This window comes from Podarcis vaucheri (assembly GCF_965113315.1).
Source record: "Podarcis vaucheri genome assembly, chromosome: 4".
NCBI lineage: Eukaryota > Metazoa > Chordata > Lepidosauria > Squamata > Lacertidae > Podarcis > Podarcis vaucheri.
In genome coordinates, this window is record NC_138762.1 from 9719028 (window position 1) to 9743161 (window position 24134).

At 45.6% G+C, this 24134-nt stretch overlaps 1 protein-coding gene across 1 annotated transcript in view; it reads right to left on the reverse strand.

Annotated features, from left to right (window-relative positions):
* Positions 1-12283: 12283 nt before the first annotated feature.
* The window catches only part of MAP6 (microtubule associated protein 6), a 59989-nt gene continuing 48138 nt past the window's right edge, over positions 12284-24134 (reverse strand). Inside the window, exon 4 of the mRNA XM_082219426.1 lies at positions 12284-12496. Coding sequence (XP_082075552.1) covers positions 12397-12496 — 100 coding nt within the window. The 3' untranslated portion in view covers positions 12284-12396. The remainder of the gene's footprint in view (positions 12497-24134) is intronic.

Genomic DNA, 24134 nt, shown 5'->3' on the forward strand with positions numbered 1-24134 from the left:
AGATAAATTCAGCAGTGTAAATAAGTTTTGATGGATGTAATAATGGAATACTCAACGATTTAGTTGATATAAAATATGCAGGGATTTATGTTAGGCAAAATGAACCATGGAAAGAGAAGGCGGCAAGTTGTTGATATTTTAAGGTGGTTTAAATTAATATTCTAAAACGTGAAACAGAAAATTTAATAAAAAATTAGGGGGGGGGGCAGGGAAAGGTTCTGCTTTTGAGCTTTCCAGTTGGCTACTGTGAGAACAGGATCCTGGACTTCTTAGCTTAGCAGACTCATTAATCTGCCTTCTCAGGGAAGTGCCAACCCGAATGATCAATGAAGATGAATGATGGGGCTTTCAAATTGCTCGTCTATTGATTGCCCCCTCCTTCTGCTTGCTCCCATCTCACTTTTCAAAAATCCATCCTTATTTATCAAGAACCATCCTGCAGGCAGTTAATCCTTTTGTGAATACAGTGCTACCTCAGGTTACAGACGCTTCAGGTTACAGACTCCGCTAACCCAGAAATATTACCTTGGGTTAAGAAATTTACCTTAGGATGAGAACAGAAATCGCACGGTCGCAGCGGCAGGCCCCATTAGCTAAAGTGGTGCTTCAGGTTAAGAAAAGTTTCAGGTTAAGAACGGACCTCCAGAACGAATTAAGTTCTTAACCCGAGGTACCACTGTGTGTGTGTGTGTGTGTGTGTGTGTGTGTGTGTGTGTGCACGACTGAACCCTTTCCCCCTACAAATTCCCACCCCAGGACCAGAGCATCACCACCTGCTCCCCGTAAAAGCTCATTGCAGCCACCCATCTGCCTTCTCCCCTCCATTTGTCTTGTCCAATGGACAGTCGTATCTGGGGTTAAGCCAGAAGAAGGCAAGATTTCATGGCAACAAATCACGGAGGGAGAAAATATCACTGTGGATCATAAACAGTAAATCTGGCGCTTAAATTAAACAGTTGGTTAATTGACGAAAACACTTCTGACTACAGTGGTACCTCGGGTTAATTACTTAATTCGTTCCGCAGGTCCGTTCTTAACCTGAAACTGTTCTTAACCTGAAGCACCACTTTAGCTAATGGGGCCTCCCGCTGCCGCCGGAGCATGATTTCTGTTCTCATCCTGAAGCAAAGTTCTTAACCCAAGGTACTATTTCTGGCTTAGCGGAGTCTGTAACCTGAAGTGTATGTAACCTGAGGTACCACTGTAATGAGAAAGGAACCTTTAATGATTTGGGAGAGTAAACTGTTTTCATCGTTTTGTTTTTTTATAAAAACCCTCCTTCATTGCAGGGGGTTGGACTAGATGACCCTTGGGGTCCCTTCCATCTCTGCTATTCTATAATTCTATACAATGCAATATAAATAAATAAATAAATAAATAAATAAATAAATAAATAAATAGCAAAGGCAGCCACCTTGGCCCACAAGGGAGATTCAAAAATCAGCATGCGGGAGCGGCAACCAAAATGTCACAAAATTGTGTGCAAGCTTTTGAGTTCTACAGAAATCTTCATCGGGCTAGATATTAAGAGAGAGAGAGAGAGAGAGAGAGAGAGACTAGTTTTCAGAAGTATGGCTGCCTCTGACTGTGGAAGCAGATCAGAGCCATCCTGTTGTTGCAGGAATTTATGTCTAGGTTGTGGGGCGTTTTGTCCCTCCAGCAGATATCGTGCACATGCAGCCCACCACCAAAATCAGCACAATCACTTTTGTGACGTTTGTGATTTGTCCCCACAAAACACTTCATCATAGTTGCTTCCTATCTAATCAAAGGGCCTTTGCTGCACGATACCAAATTTAAGAATTCACTGATAAATATATCTGTGTATTGACTCACTGGGAAAACTTCAGAAATTCATATAGACATGTGAGCTCAGCTACTCAGCAGCCCCTGTGCCTGAGTGATAATCCCTGGCATCCTGATACCTGAGTTCCAGACAGGTAGCCATTCCAGAAATAACAAACCCAGATGAAGACAAAAGGGTGTGATTAACTTGGCTGGGAAACAGGAAAATGTAAATGTCTCTTTTGTTACACTTGATGGGTGTTTGGTGGAGGGCAAGGGGAACCATGGGGCAGGGTCCAGGATGCTCAGATTACTGCCACCAGACCTCCCCTTCCATGATGTAACCATGATGTATTAGTGATGTTGTTGGGGGGTGTAACATGGGGATTAGCAGCTAATAAAAGTTTGGGGTCTTCTTTTGTTCGGGGCTTCCATCTTGTTCCACCTTGTGGCAGGTGGGAGTCCTGTCGCAAGTCTTCAATAAAGACCAGGCCTACTGAATGCTGTTTTGCTCTGGTATTCCTGGCTGATGCCCTTGTTTTTTGTCCAAGGGAGCCCTCAGATTTCTCCGTTAGCAGAATGAACACCTTTAAAAGCTAGTGGACTCTCCTTCCTTGGGGGTTTTAAACTGGTGTTTCCCAAAGTGGGGAATCCAGCTGCTTTCAGACTACAATTCCCATCGTCCCTGACCGCTGGTCTTCCTAGCTAGGGACGATGGGAGCTGTAGTTCAAAAACAGCTGGAGACCCAACTGTGGGAAGCACTGGTTTAAACAGAGGATGGTCGGACATCTGTCAGGGGTTCTTTCGCTGTGATTGCAGTGGGTTGGACTAGATGAACCTTGGGGTCCCTTCTAACGAAAACCTAAATCCAACCCTGCACAAGCAGGATTCGAACACAAGTCCCCCCTCTCTCCTCCAGTGGTTTCTGGCAACTAGTATTCCCAAGTATGGCTGCCTCCGACTGTCTCTGACTGCCTCCGATAGTCTCCTCCTCCGTGAATTTGTCCAGTTCACCCTAAAAACTGTCTAGGTGGGTGGCCTTCACCGCTTTCTGCAGAGGCGAGTTCCAGAACAGAACAATGCGCTGTGTGAAGAAACACTTTCTCAAGTCAGGACAGGGCATTGAGAAATGGCAGCCAGAGTCATTACGGCCCTTAACTTCCTCTCCCTGCCAAAATGCTACACTAGTTTTTGGAGCGGTTGTTCAGGGCCAGCTCTTAGATGACGGGCATCTCACCCCTTCTGCCCTCGGATTACATAAAAGCTGCAAAAAACGAGCACACGCTAGTCGCTCAGAGTAATCCGGCGTTTGTTTTTATATAACTCTTCTTTAAAAAAAGAAAATCAACGGGTGGAAACAGAGATGAGCTTTAGCTGTTCTCATTTAGCTGTCTCTCAAAGAGCCTTTCTGGTCCTTTGCTTTTGTTGAAAAACGAGGCGCAGCTTAGTCTTTCTTTCAAAGTGATGGTGCTGACCTTTAAAGCCCTAAACGGTCTCGGCCCAGTAGACCTGAAGGAGCGTCTCCATCCCCATCGTTCTGCCCGGACACTGAGGTCCAGTGCTGAGGGCCTTCTGGCAGTTCCCTCACTGCAGGAAGTGAAGCTACAGGGAACCAGGCAGAGGGCCTTGTTGGTGGTGGCACCTGCCCTGTGGAACGCCCTCCCATCAGATGTCAAGGAAATAAGCAACTATCTAACTTTTAGAAGACATCTGAAGGTAGCCCTGTTTAGGGAAGTTTTTAATGTTTGCTGGACTACTGGATTTTAATATTTTGTTGGAAGCTGCCCAGATGGGCGGGGTATAAATAATAATAATCCTCAACTTAGTCTTTCATAAAAGGCTGTATAATAACAATTGTAAAGTTATTTACTAGAAACTACTTCTCAAAATTGTATACAGCTACTTCTCAAAATTATATACTAACACGAATAAGTTCCATGTAGCTGTTATATACAGTAACAAACTGTGCACTGATGAAGCCTCTTGGGGTGAAACAGGGAAATATCCAGGAATTTTTGTCTTGTCTGCCTGTGCCAGCATCTACCACTGCCAGTGTTCAAATGATTTGAAGTTGTACTCTTCTAAGGAATACGTCAGATAGAAAAATACAGTGGTACCTTGGATTAAGTACATATTTCATTCCGGAGGTCCGTTCTTAACCTGAAACTGTTCTTTTAAAAAAAAATTTTTTTATTAGTTTTCCAACAAATTAAACACAACACTACAAAACACCAAAAAAGAAAAAAGATACAATACAATACAAAAAAGAAACAAACAAAACAAAAACCATTTAAAACACAATCCAATTTCAACATCTTATCTTTCTTTCCCTTATTTCCTCGACCTCCTCACACCTCCCTTTTTGTATTCCACTTCTATTAATTGTTTCAGCAATTCCTTTCCATCTTCCTCTGTTTTCTATCCTATAATTGTCTTAACACATTCTAACCATATTTTTCCCTTTAAAGCTCTATTAATCTATTTATACTTAATTCCTTGTAACATTTCTACTAAAGCCATATAACTTCATTCCAACATTTTTCTAACATTCATTAATTTTACAATATTTCTGTAAATAGTCTTTAAACTTTTTCCAGTCTTCTTCCACCGACTCTTCCCCCTGGTCTCGGATTCTGCCAGTCATTTCCGTTAACCTGAAACTGTTCTTAACCTGAAGCACCACTTCAGCTAATGGGGCCTCCTGCTGCCGCCGTGCTGCCGGAGCACGATTTCTGTTCTTATTCTGAAGCAAAGTTCTTAACCTGAAGCACTGTTTCTGGGTTAACAAAGTCTGTAACCTGAAGCGTATGTAACCCGAGGTACCACTGTACAAGAGAAGATGAAGAAATTAGAAACAATATGCTATGGGACTGACAAAATAGGAATTGCATTTTGTACATACTGGACTTGGTGGTCAACTGGGATAAAGGGGTAAAGTCGCTCACAAAAAGATTGCTAGGGATGAAAACAGCAGCACAGCAAAAGCTCCATCTTCCCTTCCAGAGATCATAAATAGGTACCGCTCCAGCGGGAAGGTAAACAGCGTTTCCGTGCGCTGCTCTGGTTCGCCAGAAGCGGCTTAGTCCTGCTGGCCACATGACCCGGAAGCTGTACACTGGCTCCCTCTGCCTATAGAGCGAGATGAGCGCCGCAACCCCAGAGTCGGTCACAACTGGACCTAATGGTCAGGGGTACCTGTACCTTTTACCAGTAGATTGCAATCAACCTGTTGGACATCCCTGCAGCAGACGATGAAGCTGAACTACTCAGATCATTTTCTTTGTTGGGCTAATGGCCTTAGCTGCTCTGCTAAGCACTGCCGTTTGCATGACTAAAAGAGTGGCCATGTTGCCATAGCAACAACCAAGTGATGGCTCTCTCCAGGAATGGGCTTTGCATTTACCCACACACCTTACTTGGCTGGACGCCACATGCAAATAAGGCTGCGTGTGTCCCAGTATATATAAAAATGAGTAGATGTGCAAAATGCCCAAGAGAGAACTTTTGACAGCCGCCCAGATGAGAGGGTCATCTCATGCGAGTGCCTCTGAAAAGAGAAGAAATACCGCATCAATTTTCAGGTGTTGGTGTAAGCCGCCAAGGATTCCCAGTAGCTGCAACATCGCTGAACATTTGGAACGTTCTCTGGAAGATATAATCAATGGTGGACGGCTAGACAGCATGGAATTCAGCAGTTCTCTGGATTCCCAGGAAGCTGCAATCGATCACAAGGATTGATGATCGAAGAAGTGATCGAGAAAAGAGAGCGCAGCATAAATAGGAGACAGATTTGGACAGACCCAAGCATTTGCATTTTGAATTCTGGTGCTGGAGGAGACTCTTGAGAGTCCCATGGACTGCAAGAAGATCAAACCGATCCATTCTGAAGGAAATCAGCCCTGAGTGCTCACTGGAAGGACAGATCCTGAAGCTGAGGCTCCAGTACTTTGGCCACCTCATGAGAAGAGAAGACTCCCTGGAAAGGACCCTGATGCTGGGAAAGATGGAGGGCACAAGGAGAAGGGGACGACAGAGGATGAGATGGCTGGACGGTGCTCTCAAAGCTACGAACATGAGCTTGACCAAACTGCGGGAGGCAGTGGAAGACAGGAGTGCCTGGCATGCTCTGGTGCATGGGGTCACGAAGAGTCGGACACGACTAAACGACTAAACAACAACAACAAGCATTTGCATTTAATCAGCAGAAGGCTACCTTTCTCCCTTTCCCCACACTTTGGCTAGCTGTGCTTACCTGTCAAGAGTAAGCCCTATTAAACTCAGGGGAAACCTACTTTTGAGTAGACTTGTATAAGAACCTGGTGTGACGCCGCTCTCTCTGCAAGGCTGCACAGAACTAAGTCCTCTGCAAGCATTATAGCTGACCATAGAATCATAGCTAAAGGTAAAAGACCCCTGGACGGTTAAGTCCAGTCAAAGGCGACTACGGAGTTGAGACTCTCATCTCGCTTTCAGGCCGAGGGAGCCGGCGTTTGTCCACAGACAGCTTTCCGGGTCATGTGGCCAGCAGGACTAAACCGCTTCTGGCACAACGGGACACCGTGATGGAAACCAGAGTGCACAGAAACACTGTTTACCTTCCCGCCACAGTGGTACCTATTTATCTACTTGCACTGGTGTGCTTTTGAACTGCTAGAGTGGCAGGAGCTGGGACAGAGCAACAGGAGCTCACTCCATAACGGGGATTCGAACCGCCGACCCTCCGATCGGCAAGCCCAAGCGGCTCAGTGGTTTAGACCACAGCGCTACCCGCGTCCCTATAGAATCATAGGATTCCTGTGTTGATGAACATGGAAGCAGGAAAGTTACACTGTAACATCACAAGCACATTCCCTGACATCTCTGCATATTGCATTAATGTCTGTAGGGAAGGGAGAGATGGAGCCATGCGTGTAATTAAATACATAAGCTCCCTCTTCCTGCAGACATCCATGGTATACATTTATTTATTTCCTGAGTGTCTTCCAGCAAAACGTCCCAAAGCCAACGAACAGTAAAAAGCATCATTAAAAAAACAAACAGTAAAACCATTCATCAGTCAAGGCATTGGTTTTGTAACAAATAAAAACAGAAATGAATGGACTCCTTTCTGTTCAGCTATTCAATTTTTCATGAAACAAATGCACGCACCATCATATAGATATGGGCTAGCTCACAGAGACTTCTGCTCAGTTTTGTTGGACAATGGAAACAGGCTGCAGTCTGGGACAGAGTCATTGCTCATTGCTAATATCCATCCAATCTACAAGGGGACTAGAAGGCGGTGAAGGTCCTGTGTGAGTTCCTGGAGCCAGTTGGATGGCGGCTAATGGATTGAGGTTGAATCCTGACAAAACAGAAGTACTGTTTTGGGGGGACAGGGGGTGGGCGGGTGTGGAGGACTCCCTGGTCGTGAATGGGGTAACTGTGCCCCTGAAGGACCAGGTGTGCAGCCTGAGAGTCATTTTGGACTCACAGCTGTCCATGGAGGCGCAGGTCATTCTGTGTCCAGGGCAGCTGTCTATCAGCTCTATCTGGTATGCAGGCTGAGACCCTACCTGTCTACGGACTGCCTCGCCAGAGTGGTGCATGCTCTAGTTATCTCCCGCTTGGACTACTGCAATGCGCTCTATGTGGAGCTACCTTTGGAGGTGACCCGGGAACTGCAATTAATCCAGAATGCAGCAGCTAGACTGGTGACTGGGGGCGGCCGCCAAGTCCACATAACACAGGTCTTGAAAGACCTACATTGGCTCCCAATAAGTTTCCGAGCACAATTCAAAGTGTTGGTGCTGACCTTTAAAGCCCTAAATGGCCTCGGCCCAGTAGACCTGAAGGAGCGTCTTCACCCCCATCGTTCTGCCTGGACACTGAGGTCCAGCTCCGAGGGCCTTCTGGCGGTTCCCTCACTGCGAGAAGCAAGGCTACAGGGAACCAGGCAGAGGGCCTTCTCGGTGGTGGCGCCCGCCCTGTGGAAAGCCCTCCCATCAGATGTCAAAGAGATAAACAACTATCTGACTTTTAGAAGACATCTGAAGGCAGCCCTGTTCAGGGAAGTTTTTCATGTGTGACATTTTAATGTATTTTTAATCTTTGTTGGAAGGCGCCCACAGTGGCTGGGGAGGCCCGGGTGGGGTACAAATAATAAATTTTTATTTGTTGTTGTTGTTTAGTTGTGTCCGACTCTTCGTGACCCCATGAACCAGAGCACGCCAGGCACTCCTGTCTTCCACTGCCTCCCGCAATTCAGTCAAACTCATGCTGGTAGCTTCGAGAACACTGTCCAACCATCTCGTCCTCTGCCGTCCCCTTCTCCTTGTGCCCTCCATCTTTCCCAACATCAGGGTCTTTTCCAGGGAGTCGTCTCTTCTCATGAGGTGGCCAAAGTATTGGAGTCTCAGCTTCAGGATCTGTCCTTCCAGTGAGTCTCCTCCAGCACCATAATTCAAAAGCATCACTTCTTTGGCGATCAGCCTTCTTTATGGTCCAGCTCTCACTTCCATACATCACTACTGGGAAAATTATTATTAGAAACCTGCTTTCTTTTTTTAATGGAGAATTGGGATTCTTGATGTGGAGTTCAGTGCCCAATGCCAACTTTCCTGCTTTTACGGCGCGGTCAGAAAATACATGAAATCTCCCCCACCCCCGAGGTGTTGAAAAGTAGTAGAAAGGAAGATTATAGAATCGTGGAATCGGAAAGGACCACGAGGGTCATCTAGCCCAACCCCGTGAAACCCTGGAATCTTTCGCCCAACGTGGGACACAAACCCACAACCTTGAGATTATGTCTGTAGCTCTGAGGTTCCTGCATAATCCCAACATGTTACTTACGTTACAGATGTAGATCTGGATGGAGAAAATTGCCCCCCTCCCATTTCACTTCCGCAACATGACACAGAAAGACGTTTAACTCCGGGGTCCTGACTTGGTTATACATCATTAATGCCTCTGCCTAAATAATGGATTGCTCATTAAAAATGGAACACTATAATATATATTACTCTGAGGTGGAGGAATCCTGATTGTGACCCAGAAATGTCACAAGGGTTGATGGTTGGTGGTTACTGAATGGGAAATCCTTGCCCATCTTAAATAATAATGTAGATCTGGGATACATATGTGACTATTGCATAGTTAAGGAGAGAGGAGGAAAGGATGGAGCTGACATGAAGGTAGGGACACAAAGGAATGGGAAAAAGAGACAAAGAGAATGAGACTTCCATCCAAGCAAGGACCTCAATGTAGACTTGTGTGTGTTTGTGTGTTTTAATAAATATGGGTCTCTTTAATACCCTGGATGTCAGTGCTTAGAGCAGGCTTCCTCAAACTCGGCCCTCCAGATGTTTTGAGACTACAATTCCCATCATCCCTGACCACTGGTCCTGCTAGCTAGGGATCATGGGAGTTGTAGGCCAAAAACATCTGGAGGGCTGAGTTTGAGGAAGCCTGCTCTAAGCACTGACATCCAGGGTATTAAAGAGACCCATATTTTTTGAGGAAGCCTGGCTTAGAGACTCTTGTTTTTTAACACAAGAATGGAGATCCTGTGGACCTGGTGGTGTTGGTGGGACTCCATCAGCTCTGACCAGCATGGCCACTTGTCAGGGATAATGGGAAATGGCAGCCCAAGACTTGAGATTCAGTGTGACGTGATGGTTAGAGAAGCCTTTCTCGACCTTGGCTCCCCAGATGTTGTTGGGCTACAAATCCCCAGCATCCCTAGCTAGCAGGACCAGTGGTCATGGATGACAGGAGTTGCAGACCGACATCATCTAGGGACCCAAGGTTGAGAAAGGCTGGGTTAGAGTATTGGGCCTGAAGACAAGGGGTTCAAATTCCCACTCAGCCATGGAGTCGTAGAACTGTAAAGTTGGAAGGGAACCCCGAGGCTCATCTAGTCCAATGGAGGAATCTGAATCATGTATGCCGCCTTGGGGAAAATAAGGTGGGATATGAAAGAAAGAAAGAAAGAAAGAAAGGAAGGAAGGAAGGAAGGAAGGAAGGAAGGAAGGAAGGAAGGAAGGAAGGAAGATCCTTGCTGAATCAGGCCAAAGGCACCCTGTTCTCACAGTGGCAAACCAGATGTTCCATTTGGGAACAGTGGCGTAGCGTGGGTTGTCAGCACCCGGGGCAAGGCAAGTAATTTGCGCCCCCTAACCCGTGGATTTGCGCCCCCTAACCCTAACCCCCAGATGTTGCGCCCGGTGCGGCTGGCCCCCCCTGCACCCCCCACGCTATGCCACTGTTTGGGAAACCCCTCCAGGAGGACCTGAGATCTGTGGGATATATCCAGTCTCATAAAACCAACATGCTTAACTCTAATTAATGCATGAAGGGGTTAAGACCATAGAGTAAGCTGTCCTGCCAGCCTTAGCTAGGTCACACCTACTCACACTGGGAGGAAGTGCTACCAGACTCTTTGTTCTTTCTCTTCCACCATGTGAACCCTTCCAATGCGGGCGTCTGAGCTACGTTGCTCCAATCCCAGGCCGTGTGGCTTTAGCAAGCCACCTCTCTGTTTCTGTACAGATAATTTAGAAACCATTTTTGAAACTAAGTTGTCTGTCTTGCTGCTGTGTGGAAAAGCACATGAATCTGACCTTTGAAGAGTTTGTAAGTAAATTATTTTTCAAGTTACCAAATGTGCGGTCTCTTTCTATGCTAAGGGAAGTGGGGAACTTTGGAAGCAACTTTGGGTGAGCTCCCATTGCTCGGTCCCTGCTCCTGCCAACATAGCAGTTCAAAAGCACGTCAAAGTGCAAGTAGATAAATAGGTACCGCTCCAGCGGGAAGGTAAACGGCGTTTCCGTGTACTGCTCTGGTTCGCCAGAAGCGGCTTAGTCATGCTGGCCACATGACCCAGAAGCTGTGCACCGGCTCCCTCGGCCAATAAAGCGAGATGAGCGCCGCAACCCCAGAGTCGGCCACGACTGGACCTAATGGTCAGGGATCCCTTTACCTTTACCTTTATGTATACATGTTCAGAGTAGTCTTTGTAGTTAACAGGATTTCTTCTGATCTGACTTCGTCCCCACGTGGGTTTTATTTTTTTAAATGCTCAGAGGAAATCTGATTGGTTCTTATGAACACTGTGTAAAAAGTTATTTTGTGAATAAAACAACCTGGGCCGAGGGGTGGAGAGGATTATTATGGGCACCTCCTTCCAGAGTCTTGCTGGTCAAGCCTCAAGTGTATTCTATTAATCAGAGTCCAATCCTTCCTTGTTTTGAGAGCGCTACAACTTAGAAGGGGATATTTTAAAGGTCTAACAGGTTACATTCCCACTCTTCACTTTGATGGATGTTTTGCGATTTTAAATCTCTTGGGGTTCTCTCCTGAAAAGTACTTGCCCTGAACCCGGATCTAGGCATCCAGAGAGCTATCCTTTTACCACTAAAATATTTTTCTCCCCTTTCAAACAATTGGAAACAAGATCTACAGTGCTCAGCCCGCTAGGAATCCCTAGTAATTGGCCTGTAAAGGCACAGAGCCTTTAGCAGCAGAGATTTGGAACTTTACTCTTTAAAACAGGCCCACGGCAGACTGGGGGCGGCCGCCGAGACCATATAACACCGGTCCTGAAAGCCCTGCATTGGCTCCCAGTACATTTCTGAGCGGGGACGCGGGTGGCGCTGTGGGCTAAAGCCTCAGCGCCTAGGGCTTGCCGATCGAAAGGTCGGCGGTTCGAATCCCCGCGGCGGGGTGCGCTCCCGCTGCTCGGTCCCAGCGCCTGCCAACCTAGCAGTTCGAAAGCACCCCCGGGGGCAAGTAGATAAATAGGTACCGCTTACCAGCGGGAAGGTAAACGGCGTTCCGTGTGCGGCTCTGGCTCGCCAGAGCAGCGTTGTCACGCTGGCCACGTGACCCGGAAGTGTCTCCGGACAGCGCTGGCCCCCGGCCAATAGATGTGAGATGGGCGCACAAACCCCAGAGTCTGTCAAGACTGGCCCGTTCGGGCAGGGGTACCTTTACCTTTACCTTTACATTTCTGAGCACAATTCAAAGTGTTGGTGTTGACCTTGAAAGCCCTAAACGGCCTCGGCCCAGTAGACCTGAAGGAGCGTCTCCACCCCCATCGTTTTGCCCGGACAGTGAGGTCCAGCGCCGAGGGCCTTCTGGCGGTTCCCTCAATGCGAGAAGCCAAGTTACAGGGAACCAGGCAGAGGGCCTTCTCGGTGGTAGCACCCACCCTGTGGAACGCCCTCCCACCAGATGTCAAAGAGAAGAACAACTATCTGACTTTTAGAAGACATCTGAAGGCAGCCCTCTTTAGGGAAGTTTTTGATGTGTGACATTTTAATGTATTTTTAATCTTTGTTGGAAGCCACCCAGAGTGGCTGGGGAAACCCAGCCAGATGGGCGGGGTACAAATAATAAATTACTATTACTTTTTGCTCTCCATTTTTGCCAAAATCCAACCCTCGCCATTCTCATCTGGGGAAGCAACTTGATGGGATGGATCCAGACACAATTCTGCAAATGATTCCAGAGACAACAGAGGATCTAGCACCACTTTATTGATTTTTGAATTATTATTATTATTATTTTGTACTATTATTCAAATAAGTCTTTTATACGTTTCATGCAGGCTACATGCTTGTCCCTTCTGCTTACTCAGGAATGGAAGGCAGGGGCTTAACGTCGACCAGTTGGTCCCGTCCTAAGGAAATGGGTTCCTTGTCTGTAGCACCAGTTGTTTTAATGGAGGCACTGAAAGCAAAAAGAAAGAAAGAAGTCATCATGCCACAAGACTGACCGAAAGCCTATTCTGTCACACATAAAAGCAGCAGAACTTGCAATCATTTGCGTAGCGTGGAACTGTAGAATGTGGTCCATAGGCAGCCAACTATGGTGTCATCGGGTTGCAGCCGGCTAAGAAGCTACCGAAATCTGTCACCATTCTTCTACTGTTGGTAATTGCTGCTGTTTCCAAACCCATAGCTGTCAAGTGTCCCTTATTTGGCGGGACAGTCCCTTATCCCAGCGCCATGTCCCGCTGCTGTTCCTCATTGATGATGTCCCTTAAATAAGCTACTGAAGGTAATGGGGCCCTTTCTATGTCCAGCTGTCCTTTGTCAACAACAAATTGTTGCTGTTTTTTTGTGTTGAATATATGCTATATGGTAATTTATGGACCTAATAGGTATCTAAAGCCATTTGCATGCAACAAAATATGTATTTTATCAAAGTAATTGTTGATCCCTTATTTTGGCTGCTGATCCCTTATTTTCGTAAGTTGACAGCTATGTCCAAACCTGGGCTAGCAGTAGGTAATGGAATATGCAGAAATAGCCAAACTAACGGGGGAAATTTGACCACAGGGTGAGGAAACATTTCAAAAAGAATGGGGGAAATGTATGTTGTATCTAGGAAAGATAAGATGAAATAGTAAAACCAGTAGAAATGGAAACAAACCTCATAACGGGAAAGATTAAGAAAAGTGATGGATAATGAAAATAATAAGAAGCAAAATGTATAAGGAAACTAATATAACGAACAGTAGTGGTAAATGAATACAGACAGACAACAAGAATTGTATAAACATGAGGAATTATTGTTTATGGATACACTATGGACAGATATGGAATATGAATAACAATAGATAAAATGGAAGAAAATTATATGCGATATAAAAAAACCAGAAGAAGGAAGGAGGGAAGTCAGCTCTGAAGAGCAAGTATAAATGTAAAATATAATACAATATGTGTATGTGGAGTATCTAATTGAAAAACTAATAAAGATTATTTAAAAAAAGAAGCAGCAGCTACCGAAATCAATAAACATCACTATCTGTAGTCCATTACTCTACTCTGAGCATGACTTCGTTGGATAAAAACTCATAAAAACAATTCATTGGGTAGGGTTGCCATATGTCTGGATTTCCCTGGACATGTCTGAGATTCCAATAATGAATTTCGGGAAATTGGGAAATGTCTGGATTTTCAAAACTTTTCCCCAAAACTCAACAACCTTTCTTAAATTTATTTTTACTTCTTGAAATGTGGCAACCCTATCATGGGGTGTTACTGCTCTCAAACTTTGGCCTAAACCCGAGCTACTAAGCTAGGCTGGTTTTATGGCATGTTGAGCCCTCTGTGAGTTCAATACCTCCCCCATCCAATATTGGCTATTAAATGGATTTGCCAATTATTATTACTTGCATAGAAAGCAAAACAACTCCCCAAACTGTCTACTTAACGAGAAAATTAGAACCATGCTCCTGTCAACAGCTGTGTGTAATGGAGCCATGTTGAAACTGGCTTTTGATATCGCACCCCGAAGGCTTACAATATGGAAGAAGATTCACATTTTATATATGAATAATCCTTTGTGATAGTGTTTATTTTGCGTGGACAGGCGGAGTCCCCAGATCCTGCACGGTCCCCCCGTCATGTGGAATAACGACTCAAGACAACGTGCTATGGGATTAAATTGGCCACAACCTTATTAAATTTCAAATGTGGGTAGACCTTGGCTCAGGCATTGGGCGTTCTCCCTCCCCGGTCCCCAGCCAGGGACCTAGGGAGCATCAGGGTTATCCAGTGTGTGTGTGTGGGGGGGATGGGCCGGCTCTGGAGAGCATATGTTCAAGCAGAGATAGCCGCCCCCGTTATGCTGCCTCCGCAGGAGAGAGCAATGACGACCTTTCGGCGTACGGTCAAAGCCTCCCTTGATAAACCCCTTTAACGGGGAACCCTGGTATCGCCGCCGCAAGAGGAAGATGGACAAAAGGATTCCGCCCAAGGCCTGATACCGCCAAAGTTGTGACGTTTTGCTACGGGAAAGGCGAAACCTGCCAATGCAGGGAAATTCCTTTCCGGCCCTTTGACAGCAACCTTAACGTAGCAGCGCCCGCATACCTGTGAAGATAAGTTAACCTGCAAAACCTGTGAAGACAAGTTAACCTGCAAAATAAGACATTAACTGAGGGTGGGTAGGGTGGGAGAAGCTCTGGAGCCAAGTGAGGGTTCCTAGGTAAGATCCTCCCTCTATTGTGTGGGCAGCTAATCCCTCCCCTACCTGGCCTGGTCTCCTTGGCAACGCTTCCCCCAGGTGGGATTGGACAACTGACTGAGGTAGGCGGATACCTCCAGGTATCCCACCTGAGGGAAGGCAAAGCCAAGCCTATGCTGATGGAGCCGCTCCAGATCCAGGGGCTGCACGCGTCCACGCAAAGGGCGCCCCCCGTTTTAAGCGGGGAGCAGTCATTGTTACGGGTCTGTAGCCAAAAGGTGGACAATAATTTAAGAGTGAAAAAAATCCAGAGTTGTTTTTCTTTGGGTCATTTTCTTTTTAAACTCAGATAATACGGCTCCTAAACAGCCCGATATCCAAAGGAAGATGATGTATATTCTAGTCTGAGGCCTGGCCCCTGTTGTAGATGAGAGACAGTCAGTCCCTAAGCAGGGAAAATTTCTAATCTGCTTTTGCAAGCTGCACCTCGACATCCTTATGTTGAAATTTCAACCACATATTTTGGAGTTTATTCAAAATGACACCCAGGCCGTATGCTTCCCTTTAAAGCAAAAGGTAAAGGTAAAGGGACCCCGACCATTAGGTCCAGTCATGTCCGACTCTGGGGTTGGGGCGCTCATCTCGCTTTATTGGCTGAGGAAGCCAGCGTACAGCTTCCGGGTCATGTGGCCAGCATGACTAAGCTGCTTCTGGCAAACCAGAGCAGTGCACAGAACAGAAACGCCGTTTACCTTCCCGCCAGAGTGGTACCTATTTATCTACTTGCACTTTGATGTGCTTTTGAACTGCTAGGTGGGCAGGAGCAGGGACTGAGCAACGGGAGCTCACCCCGTCGCGGGGATTTGAACCGCCGACCTTCTGATCGGCAAGTCCTAGGCTCTGTGGTTTAACCCACAGCGCCACCCGCGTCCCCCAAAAGGTAGAGGCTGGAAAATAGGAACCCCTTTGGCATCTATGAAGAATGAATTTGCCAGGATGTGCTACACTGTACAGAAAATTCTGATAGGTCATAGTGAAGACTTGACTGCACACACACACAGAGAGAGAAAAGACCAGAGATGGCTAGACACTTTGACTCTCGCTCGCTTGCAAATCTTTCCCCAAAATGATCCACTTGATTCACATCTGCGTGTCACAAATAATCTCTCTCTGTGTGTTATAGTTGTTATCATGCTTTTGCATGTCTTTATGGCATTTTAATCTCCTGGGTCCTGTTTTAGAGATGTTTATTGTGTGAATTGGGTGGGAAATCTGTGTGGGAGGGAAGGGTTAATTCCCCCCCCCTCCAATGTGCCATGGTTTCCATCTTTAAAAGATGAAGGAAAATAATCAGCAGGAGGCGCAGTCACCCGTCTTCTTGCAAAAGCCCATAATATGTTTGAACACCCCCAATGCTGGTCCAGGGTTTAGTGGATTTGCTAAGGAGATTTGCAGCATCCATTAAGCGGAAAGATCCAGTGGTCACAATCCAAGTGAATTGCATGAATTGCATTGGGATCGGTCGTCTTAACTCTTGTTTACGATTGGAGCATTTTCTTTTGTTTCTTAAGTATCTGTACAGGACTCTAAGTGGCAATTTCCAAAGCCAAGTCGGACATTTTGTGGAACCGAATTCTTGGCGAAACCGGGTTAAGTTTTTGAGAGCATCTTGAACGTGAAAACATTTATTATGGTGTGTGCTTGCGTAGGCGTGCGAGACAAAGAGAATTTCTGGGTGTGCAAGACATTTATTTTATGGGAATTTAATGTAAAGAATGCAACTTATTCTTAGGGACCAGGCAAGAAAGAGAGCTGATGATCAACACCAGGTCCTGTCTCTTTGCTTCCTACAACAGCTGGCTCACTGCTAGAGGTGGGTGAATTTGTTAATTATGGTTTCTTCGTTTCTCATTTTCTCAGCCCACTATAATTCTGCTTAAGTTCGCAATTAAAGGAACAACTCCTTGTGAATATTCGGCAGCATGTTAATTCCTCTTTATCCCAATATATGCATTTTTTTTGTATGCAATTTTGTCTCATATATGCATTTTCACACTTAATTCCCCCTAACAATTTTTGTACACACTTTTTGGTTGCTGAACTGCATTGCAAAATTCAGAGAAGTGTGGATGTCAACGGCGACCTGTGTTAAAGTTTGCTAATTGTTTCAGGAAGCACAGATTAAGTAAGTATGCATCGAAATGCAATCCAAACCAAATCTCTTCCCCATCCTTGCTGACTGCTGTGGTGACAAAAAACTCCTTTTGCAGTTTTTCCAAATTCAGTGCAAGTGGAGATTTCCCCCCAATAGCTCTGGTTACTTCTTTCCCCTGCTTTTAGTTCAGCGCTCAGGACCAAAATTATTTCCGGCCTTCCTCTAAATAAAAGCGAGCCCTCATGAAGCATGGATTTATTCCATTTGTTTGTTTCATCTGAGTTTTTCCTTCAAACATTTTGTGGTGTTTGTCTAAATCAGGCTTTGTCCAGGACAATCGGGGTGCTTTCGTCTCCAGCAACAGGCTAGAAGATGTTTTGCTGCCTGAGGCAATGGACAAAATGGCTAAACCAGCCCATTTCATGTGCAGGAGCTGGGCTGGCTGACAGCTGAATCTTATTTCAACACTGGGAATGGGACCGTGTCCGTCTGTGGGCAGCAAGCGGAAACTACAACTAATCCAGAATGTGGCAGCTAGACTGGTGACTGGGAGCGGCCGCCGAGACCACATAACACCAGTCTTGAAAGACCTCCATTGGCTCCCAGTATGTTTCTGAGCACAATTCAAAGTGTTGGTGCTGACCTTTAAAGCCATAAATGGCCTTGGTCTTGTATATCTGAAGGAGCGTCTCCACCTCCATCGTTCTGGACACTGAGGTCCAGTTCCAAGGGCCTTCTGGCAGTTCCCTCACTGAGAGAAGCCAAGTTACAGGGAACCAGGCAGAGGGCCTTCTCGGTGGTGGCACCCGCCCTGTGGAACGCCCTCCCACCAGATGTCAAAGCGATGAACAACTACCTGGCATTCAGAAGACATCTGAAGGCAGCCCTCTTTAGGGAAGTTTTTAATGTGTGACATTTTAGTGTATTTTTGCTTTCTGTGGAAGCCGTCCAGAGTGGCTGGGGAAACCCAGCCAGATGGGCGGGGTACAAATTATTATTATTATTATTATTATTATTATTATTATTATTATTATATTGTTTCGTTTCATTTACAACCCAATTTTCCTCCAAGGTACTCCAAGCAGCCCACACGGTTCTCGCCATTTCCCACCTCAACATCACAACAACCCGGTGAGGTAAGGCAGTATACATCTCGTCTAAGAAACTCTCCCTAGTTGAGAGGGGATTTGAACCCGCACCTCCTCAGTCCTAGAAGGACACTCTGCCCCCTGTTTCTAGAAAGGGGAATGACCCATGAGGGGAGATCTACCTGACAACAGTGCTGGAAAACTAGGCTGTTTAATAGGCTGAGTAGAATTGGATCCAATAAAAATGGATTTGGGAGGCAAGGAGAGGGTAAAACGTCGTAAAATACTTCAGTTGTGCAAAGCCACATATTGGAAGGCCAAACATTAGTTTGGAACGTAAAAAGATAGATTGTCCAATTTGAAATTATTAGAGGATTTTCAATGTTGAGTGGAGGCAATGCTTCCCCCCCCCCTTAAAAAATGTTTAGGGGTACTCTCATTTTGACTCAAGAAAATCACCATTTTATACTTCAAATCAGCAAAAACAAATACAGTAAATGGACAAAACTACAAAGATTCACAAAATGTTTAGGGGTGTGCGTCCCCCTGTGTTCCACTGAGTGGAGGTTTGGCATCTTTTCATGTATTTGCAGACGAAATTTGAAAGAAGAAGACTCCAGGGTTCAGCCCAAGACATGCCATCTTTGAAACCCAACACATCACATTGCTATGCCCTTGACAGCCACACCGTTGAGCAAAATGTTTAATAAAACCATCCTCCGATGGTCACATTATGCACCCACATTTTTAAAAAAGGACTGTTTGAGCCTCCACACAAAACGGGAGATTCTAGTCACACGTGTAACATCAAAAAAAAAGTTGTTGGGTGTTTTTAAGAGCAGCTTTTTGTGGTGGGGCAATGTCGCAACACAAAGAAATTTCTTCCCAATTGGGTGGAATCCCAATCAATCATCTGCCATTTTCTCCTTTTGTCTCCGGTGAAAGAGTGTGGCAGCGACTTCATCAGGTAACGCTCCCATAAGCAAAGAGTTCTCAGGAAATGCATTCAAGAGTTTATACTGCTGTTCACATTAACTGCTTCCTAAGGGTTGGGTTAGGGATGTGGGTGGCACTGTGGGTTAAATCACAGAGCCTAGGACTTGCCGATCAGAAGGACGTCGGTTCAAATCCCCGCGACGGGATGAGCTCCCGTTGTTCGGTTCCTGCTCCTGCCAAGTAGATAAATAGGTACCACTCTGGCAGGAAGGTAAACGGCGTTTCCGTGCGCTGCTCTGGTTCGCCAGAAGCGGCTTAGTCATGCTGGCCACATGAGCCAGAAGCTGTACGCCGGCTCCCTCGGCCAATAAAGCGAGATGAGCGCCGCAACCCCAGAGTAGGTCACGACTGGACCTAATGGTCAGGGGTCCCTTTACCTTTAAGGGTCGGGTTTAGTTGGACAAGCTGTTCCTGTGACGACTGCATTCATTACAAGATGGGCTATGAGGGAGGCTGCCTTACCCTATGCAATATTATTTGCCATCTCGGTTTCCTTCCATTCAAGGAAATGAAGAAGAGGTTTTGTGGAGAGCTACATCCGCAAGCACCAAGGCAAACTCAAAAGGCCGCGATCCCAGGCACCTTTGCTTGTTCCTACACAAAAAGGTTCCGAGTTCCAATCTCGCTGCTGTCGGTAAACAGATACCTACTGTAGTTGGTGAATCATGAACCCTTTAAAAAAGCACTAAAGCCTGTTTGCTGACACTGGGGGGGCGTGTGTTTTTCATTTATATGTGTGGATTTGATTGTTTTATGCCTTTGAAAACCTACATCGAACAGTAAAAGCCACCAGCCAGTTTATCAATGCAATTAAAATAGTTTCCCATGATTTGCGGCATAGCTCCTGGGATTTGCACCAATAACCTGCTATACTCCTCCCGCCAATAAAATGTGTGTCTAAGATGCAACTGTCAATTTTGTGGCTGAATCAATAGGTTCATGTGCCACTAGACCTCAGCATGGGCACCTTTTTGAGATCTGTAGGAGGCATAATATTGTAATAAAGCAAACCTGCTATGCAGGGTTAGGCCTGAGGACAATTTTATCGCAAGTTCCCTTACTCATTCCTCACTGCAAAAGAATACACCAGAACCAAAGGCTGCCAAAACAATGGAGAAGAAATACCTTTAACTTGCAGCTAGGGGACAGTGGCTATGTCCATCTTGGTACCTAATTTCCCCAGTCTTAAAATTCAGTTCTCCAATAGCATACCCAAAAAGCACTCTGTTAGGAGAAACTGTTTTGCAAAAATGTGAATATTAGGCAAAATTGCATATATAAATGTGTTTGGGGTGGGAGGGAGGGATGCACTAAAATCTAACAGAGTGCTTTCTCCTAACAGAGTGCTTTTTTGGTATGCTATTGTCACTAATAGGTAAAGGTACCCCTGCCCGTATGGGCCAGTCGTGTCCGACTCTAGGGTTGCACGCTCATCCCGCTCAAGAGGCCGGGAGCTGGTGCCGTCCGAAGACACTTCGGGTCACGTGGCCAGCGTGACGAAGCTGCAACTGGCGAGCCAGCACCAGTTTACCAGACGCCGTTTACCTTCCCGCTATAAAGCGGTACCTATTTATCTACTTGCACTTAGGGGTGCTTTCGAACTGCTAGGTGGGCAGCAGCTGGGACTGAACGACGGGAGCTCACCCTGCCGCGGGGATTCGAACCGCCGACCTTACGATCAGCAAGTCCTAGGCACTGAGGTTTTACCCACAGCGCCACCCACATCCCAATTGTCACTAATATATATATTTTAATGCACACCACCTTCTTCACCATAGTAATATTTGCTTGTTTGTGCACATTACTTGGCTAGAGAAATGTACTGCAACATTCAGAGAAGCGCGTGTTTGAAAAGGTGGCTGTGCAGTTTTGCAAAGTGTGAATTGCGTAGGCTCACTTTTAAATGCAAACTGAAGCAAACTTTTGACTCCATCCCTACTTTCCCCCTCTTCCAATTATTACTACTACTACTACTACTACTACTACTATTATTATTATTATTATTATTATTATTATTATTATTATTATTCCTAATCGATCAATCAGCTCAAGCTTGAAAGAGAACCAAACTTTGCACAGCACTGTTCTCACGATTTCTCCCAGATGGAACTAAGGTCTCTTGTGGAACTTACCGTCAAAAAAGGAAACCTCTTTGGCTTACTCAATTCGGAGGGTAAAAACAAAAAAATCAAGGAGGTGGGTGTTTGCGTTCAGCATTTATTTATCGTTGTCCAGTAAGAAGAAGAAAAAAGTGACCCTCTATTTGAGCAAACACACCACAATCTATTTGCTATACATTAATATCGGTCTGGCTGTGATTATACTAACAGCAAAACTGAAGGCAGTACTGAGACAGTGAACTCTTAGCGCAGTTTAGGGAGACAATTTCGCCACCTCTTGGTGATAACGCAGCAGAATCGAGGCCACAAAACATCCCTTAAGACAACTTGGCTGTGCCTCGCAGAATCATGAGCATGGATGCGCTTGTGAAAAGACCACACAATACCCCCCAACAGAAACACCGCAGATGAGCAAAGCGAGTGGTTGTGGAATTTATTTCAGTTTTTTTGCAAAGCCAAGGTGAGTGGGGGTGTCAACAAGCCGTGAAGAGGACTTTAAGCACCATCTCACGCAAAAAAGAGGATATAACAGTACAAGGAAGTGATCAAACAAGCAGAGAGAAAGCGCAGGAATATTCAGAAGGAAGGGGAGGAAAACGGGAAGGGAAGCCAGCAAGCAAATATTTGTAAAAGGAATGCAAAGAATGAGGGAGTTACAGAAGTTTGCCGAGACACAGTTCGGAAGGAAAACCTGAATGGCTGAATAAAACTAAATCGTGTTTTGCATCCAAGACCACAGGAGATTTCAGGTGCTGCTGCTGCAATATGTCGGTCTTAAAAGAGACACTTGGGTGTTAACCAGAGAAAAGATAAGTCACTAAAGGCCTCTTGCACCCTCCATGACCCACGAGGATTTTTTAAATACAAAAACAAAACAAAACAAAACAAAACACACCTCCTTGTTTCATTAGACTGGAGTCTCCCCATGGACCGGGAGGGGCATCCAAGCATCCTATTTAAGCTGCCCAGTTATGCTCAATGGGGCTTTGGATCAAAGCAGAAAATGCATTAGTTCAGATTTGGCCAACCTTGGCCCTCCAGATGTTGACAAACTACAACTCCCACCACCCCTGGTCATTGGCTATGCTTGTTAAAGCTGATGGGAGCTGTAGTTTGGAGACATCTGGCAGGTCCAAGGTTCCGCGCACTTGCATCAAATCAGTCTTTCCCAAACTTGGGTCTCCAGCTGTTTTTCGGACTACAACTCCCATCACCCCTAGATGGGAATTGTAGTCTGAAACTGGCAGGAAACGCTGAATTAGATCAACCTTTGCTAACCTGAGAGTTCTCAAATCAGTTCTAGCATCAGACTGGCAAAGATGCATATTTGAGGTGTGTGATTTTTCCTTATTTAAGTGTGTGTGGTTTTTGTTCTTTGAACAGCCATCTCAGTGAGGAGGGGAGGTCAGGATTCGGATTGTGCAGGGAGAGGTGGGGCCACGCTTTTCCTCCTGCACCACTGTCCTGGTGAAAAGTGCACATGCACGCACACCTAAGATGCTATTCAGCCAGGCTGAATCATATGCCAGTTCTGCCCAGGACTGGAGAAAGCATATCGGTAGTATAACATTTTTCTATGGCTACCCTTTGCTCTGTGTATCAACTGACAGTGCTTCAAAGATCAAATGTAGCACCTTCTCCCTCCACTATCCAAATCCATTCCCTGTTCCCGTCCATCCAAATAAATATCGGTCACCCCAAATTTCCAAATACAGTGGTGCCTTGGTTCTCAAACGCCTTGGTCCTCAAACAACTTGGAACCCAAACCCTGCAAACACGGAAGTAGATGTTCCGGTTTGCGAACTTTTTCCAGAAGCCGAACGTGCTCTGATTTGAGTGCCACCCTTCTGTTTTGAGTGTTACGCTGAGGTCTGTTTCTGCTATTTATTTCGCGTTTTTGTTTTTGCGGCTTCTTTGTTTTGTTTTTGTGACTCTGTGGAACCTAGTTCAGCTACTGATTGATTGATTGTGTGACTGCAGTACATTGTTTATTGCTTTCATTTTATGGGTCAATGGACTCGTTAGTAAAATCCATGTCGAACTGCTGTGTCAGGGGTTGTTTTTAAAAGTCCGGGACAAATTAATCCATTTTGCATTATTTTCTATGGGAAAGCACGCCTTGGTTTTGGAACGCTTTGGTTTTGGAACAGACTTCCCGAACGGATTAAGTTTGAGAACCGAGGCACTACTGTGTGGCAGGAGAGAAAGGGAACGGATTTATTCCCTGCTTGAGTTGGGTATTTGAAACCCCCTGTTTAGCTGGAGAAAGGCTGATGCAATGCTTCCATTAGGGTGAATTAGACTGCTGTGACCAGCTGGCAGAAATTCAAGAAGAAAAATGGGCCCAGGCCAGTTTTAAAGGTTGCGGATTCCTTAGGGTGATGGTGGTTAAGCGAAGGAGTTAAAAAAACAAAACTCTTTATAAAAACAGAAATATACCCCCTGGATCATGGCCCAACTTTTTGCTGCAGGGCTCATGGAGCATGTAGATGAGATGCTATCGCAGAATGAAGTAGCATCTTTTCAGAGCTGCAAATTTGTATAATCAAGCAATGTCCATGCAGATGTCCCCCCCCCTTCCCTTTTTAAAAAGCATTCTGAATAGCAAATGAGCATTATGGATCAATCAATGAAGCTCTCCACGATGCGTGTGTCTTTGTTGAGATTTTTTTTTCCCTTTTTAATGCATCACACATTTGCAATTATATTTCTACGCTTCCTGATGGATATTCCTGCATTTCTCCAAAGCACTGGAGGTATAAGAACTTGCCCCCGACCGACCAACCCGAACCCTCCCCACCCAACAACCCACAAACACACAAACCTGGCTATACTTCATACTCTACAAGTTCTAATATAGCTACACTTGGAGATACACCACAGAATTTGGTTACACATACTCTATAGCCGAAAGCATTCGGGAGCAAGCCTTAATAGAACACGTCACACACAAATACAGTACGGTTTTTGCATTCAGTTCAGGAGTCAAAGCCAAGCCCACAAACATTTGCTACCCAGTTATCATACAGCTCACC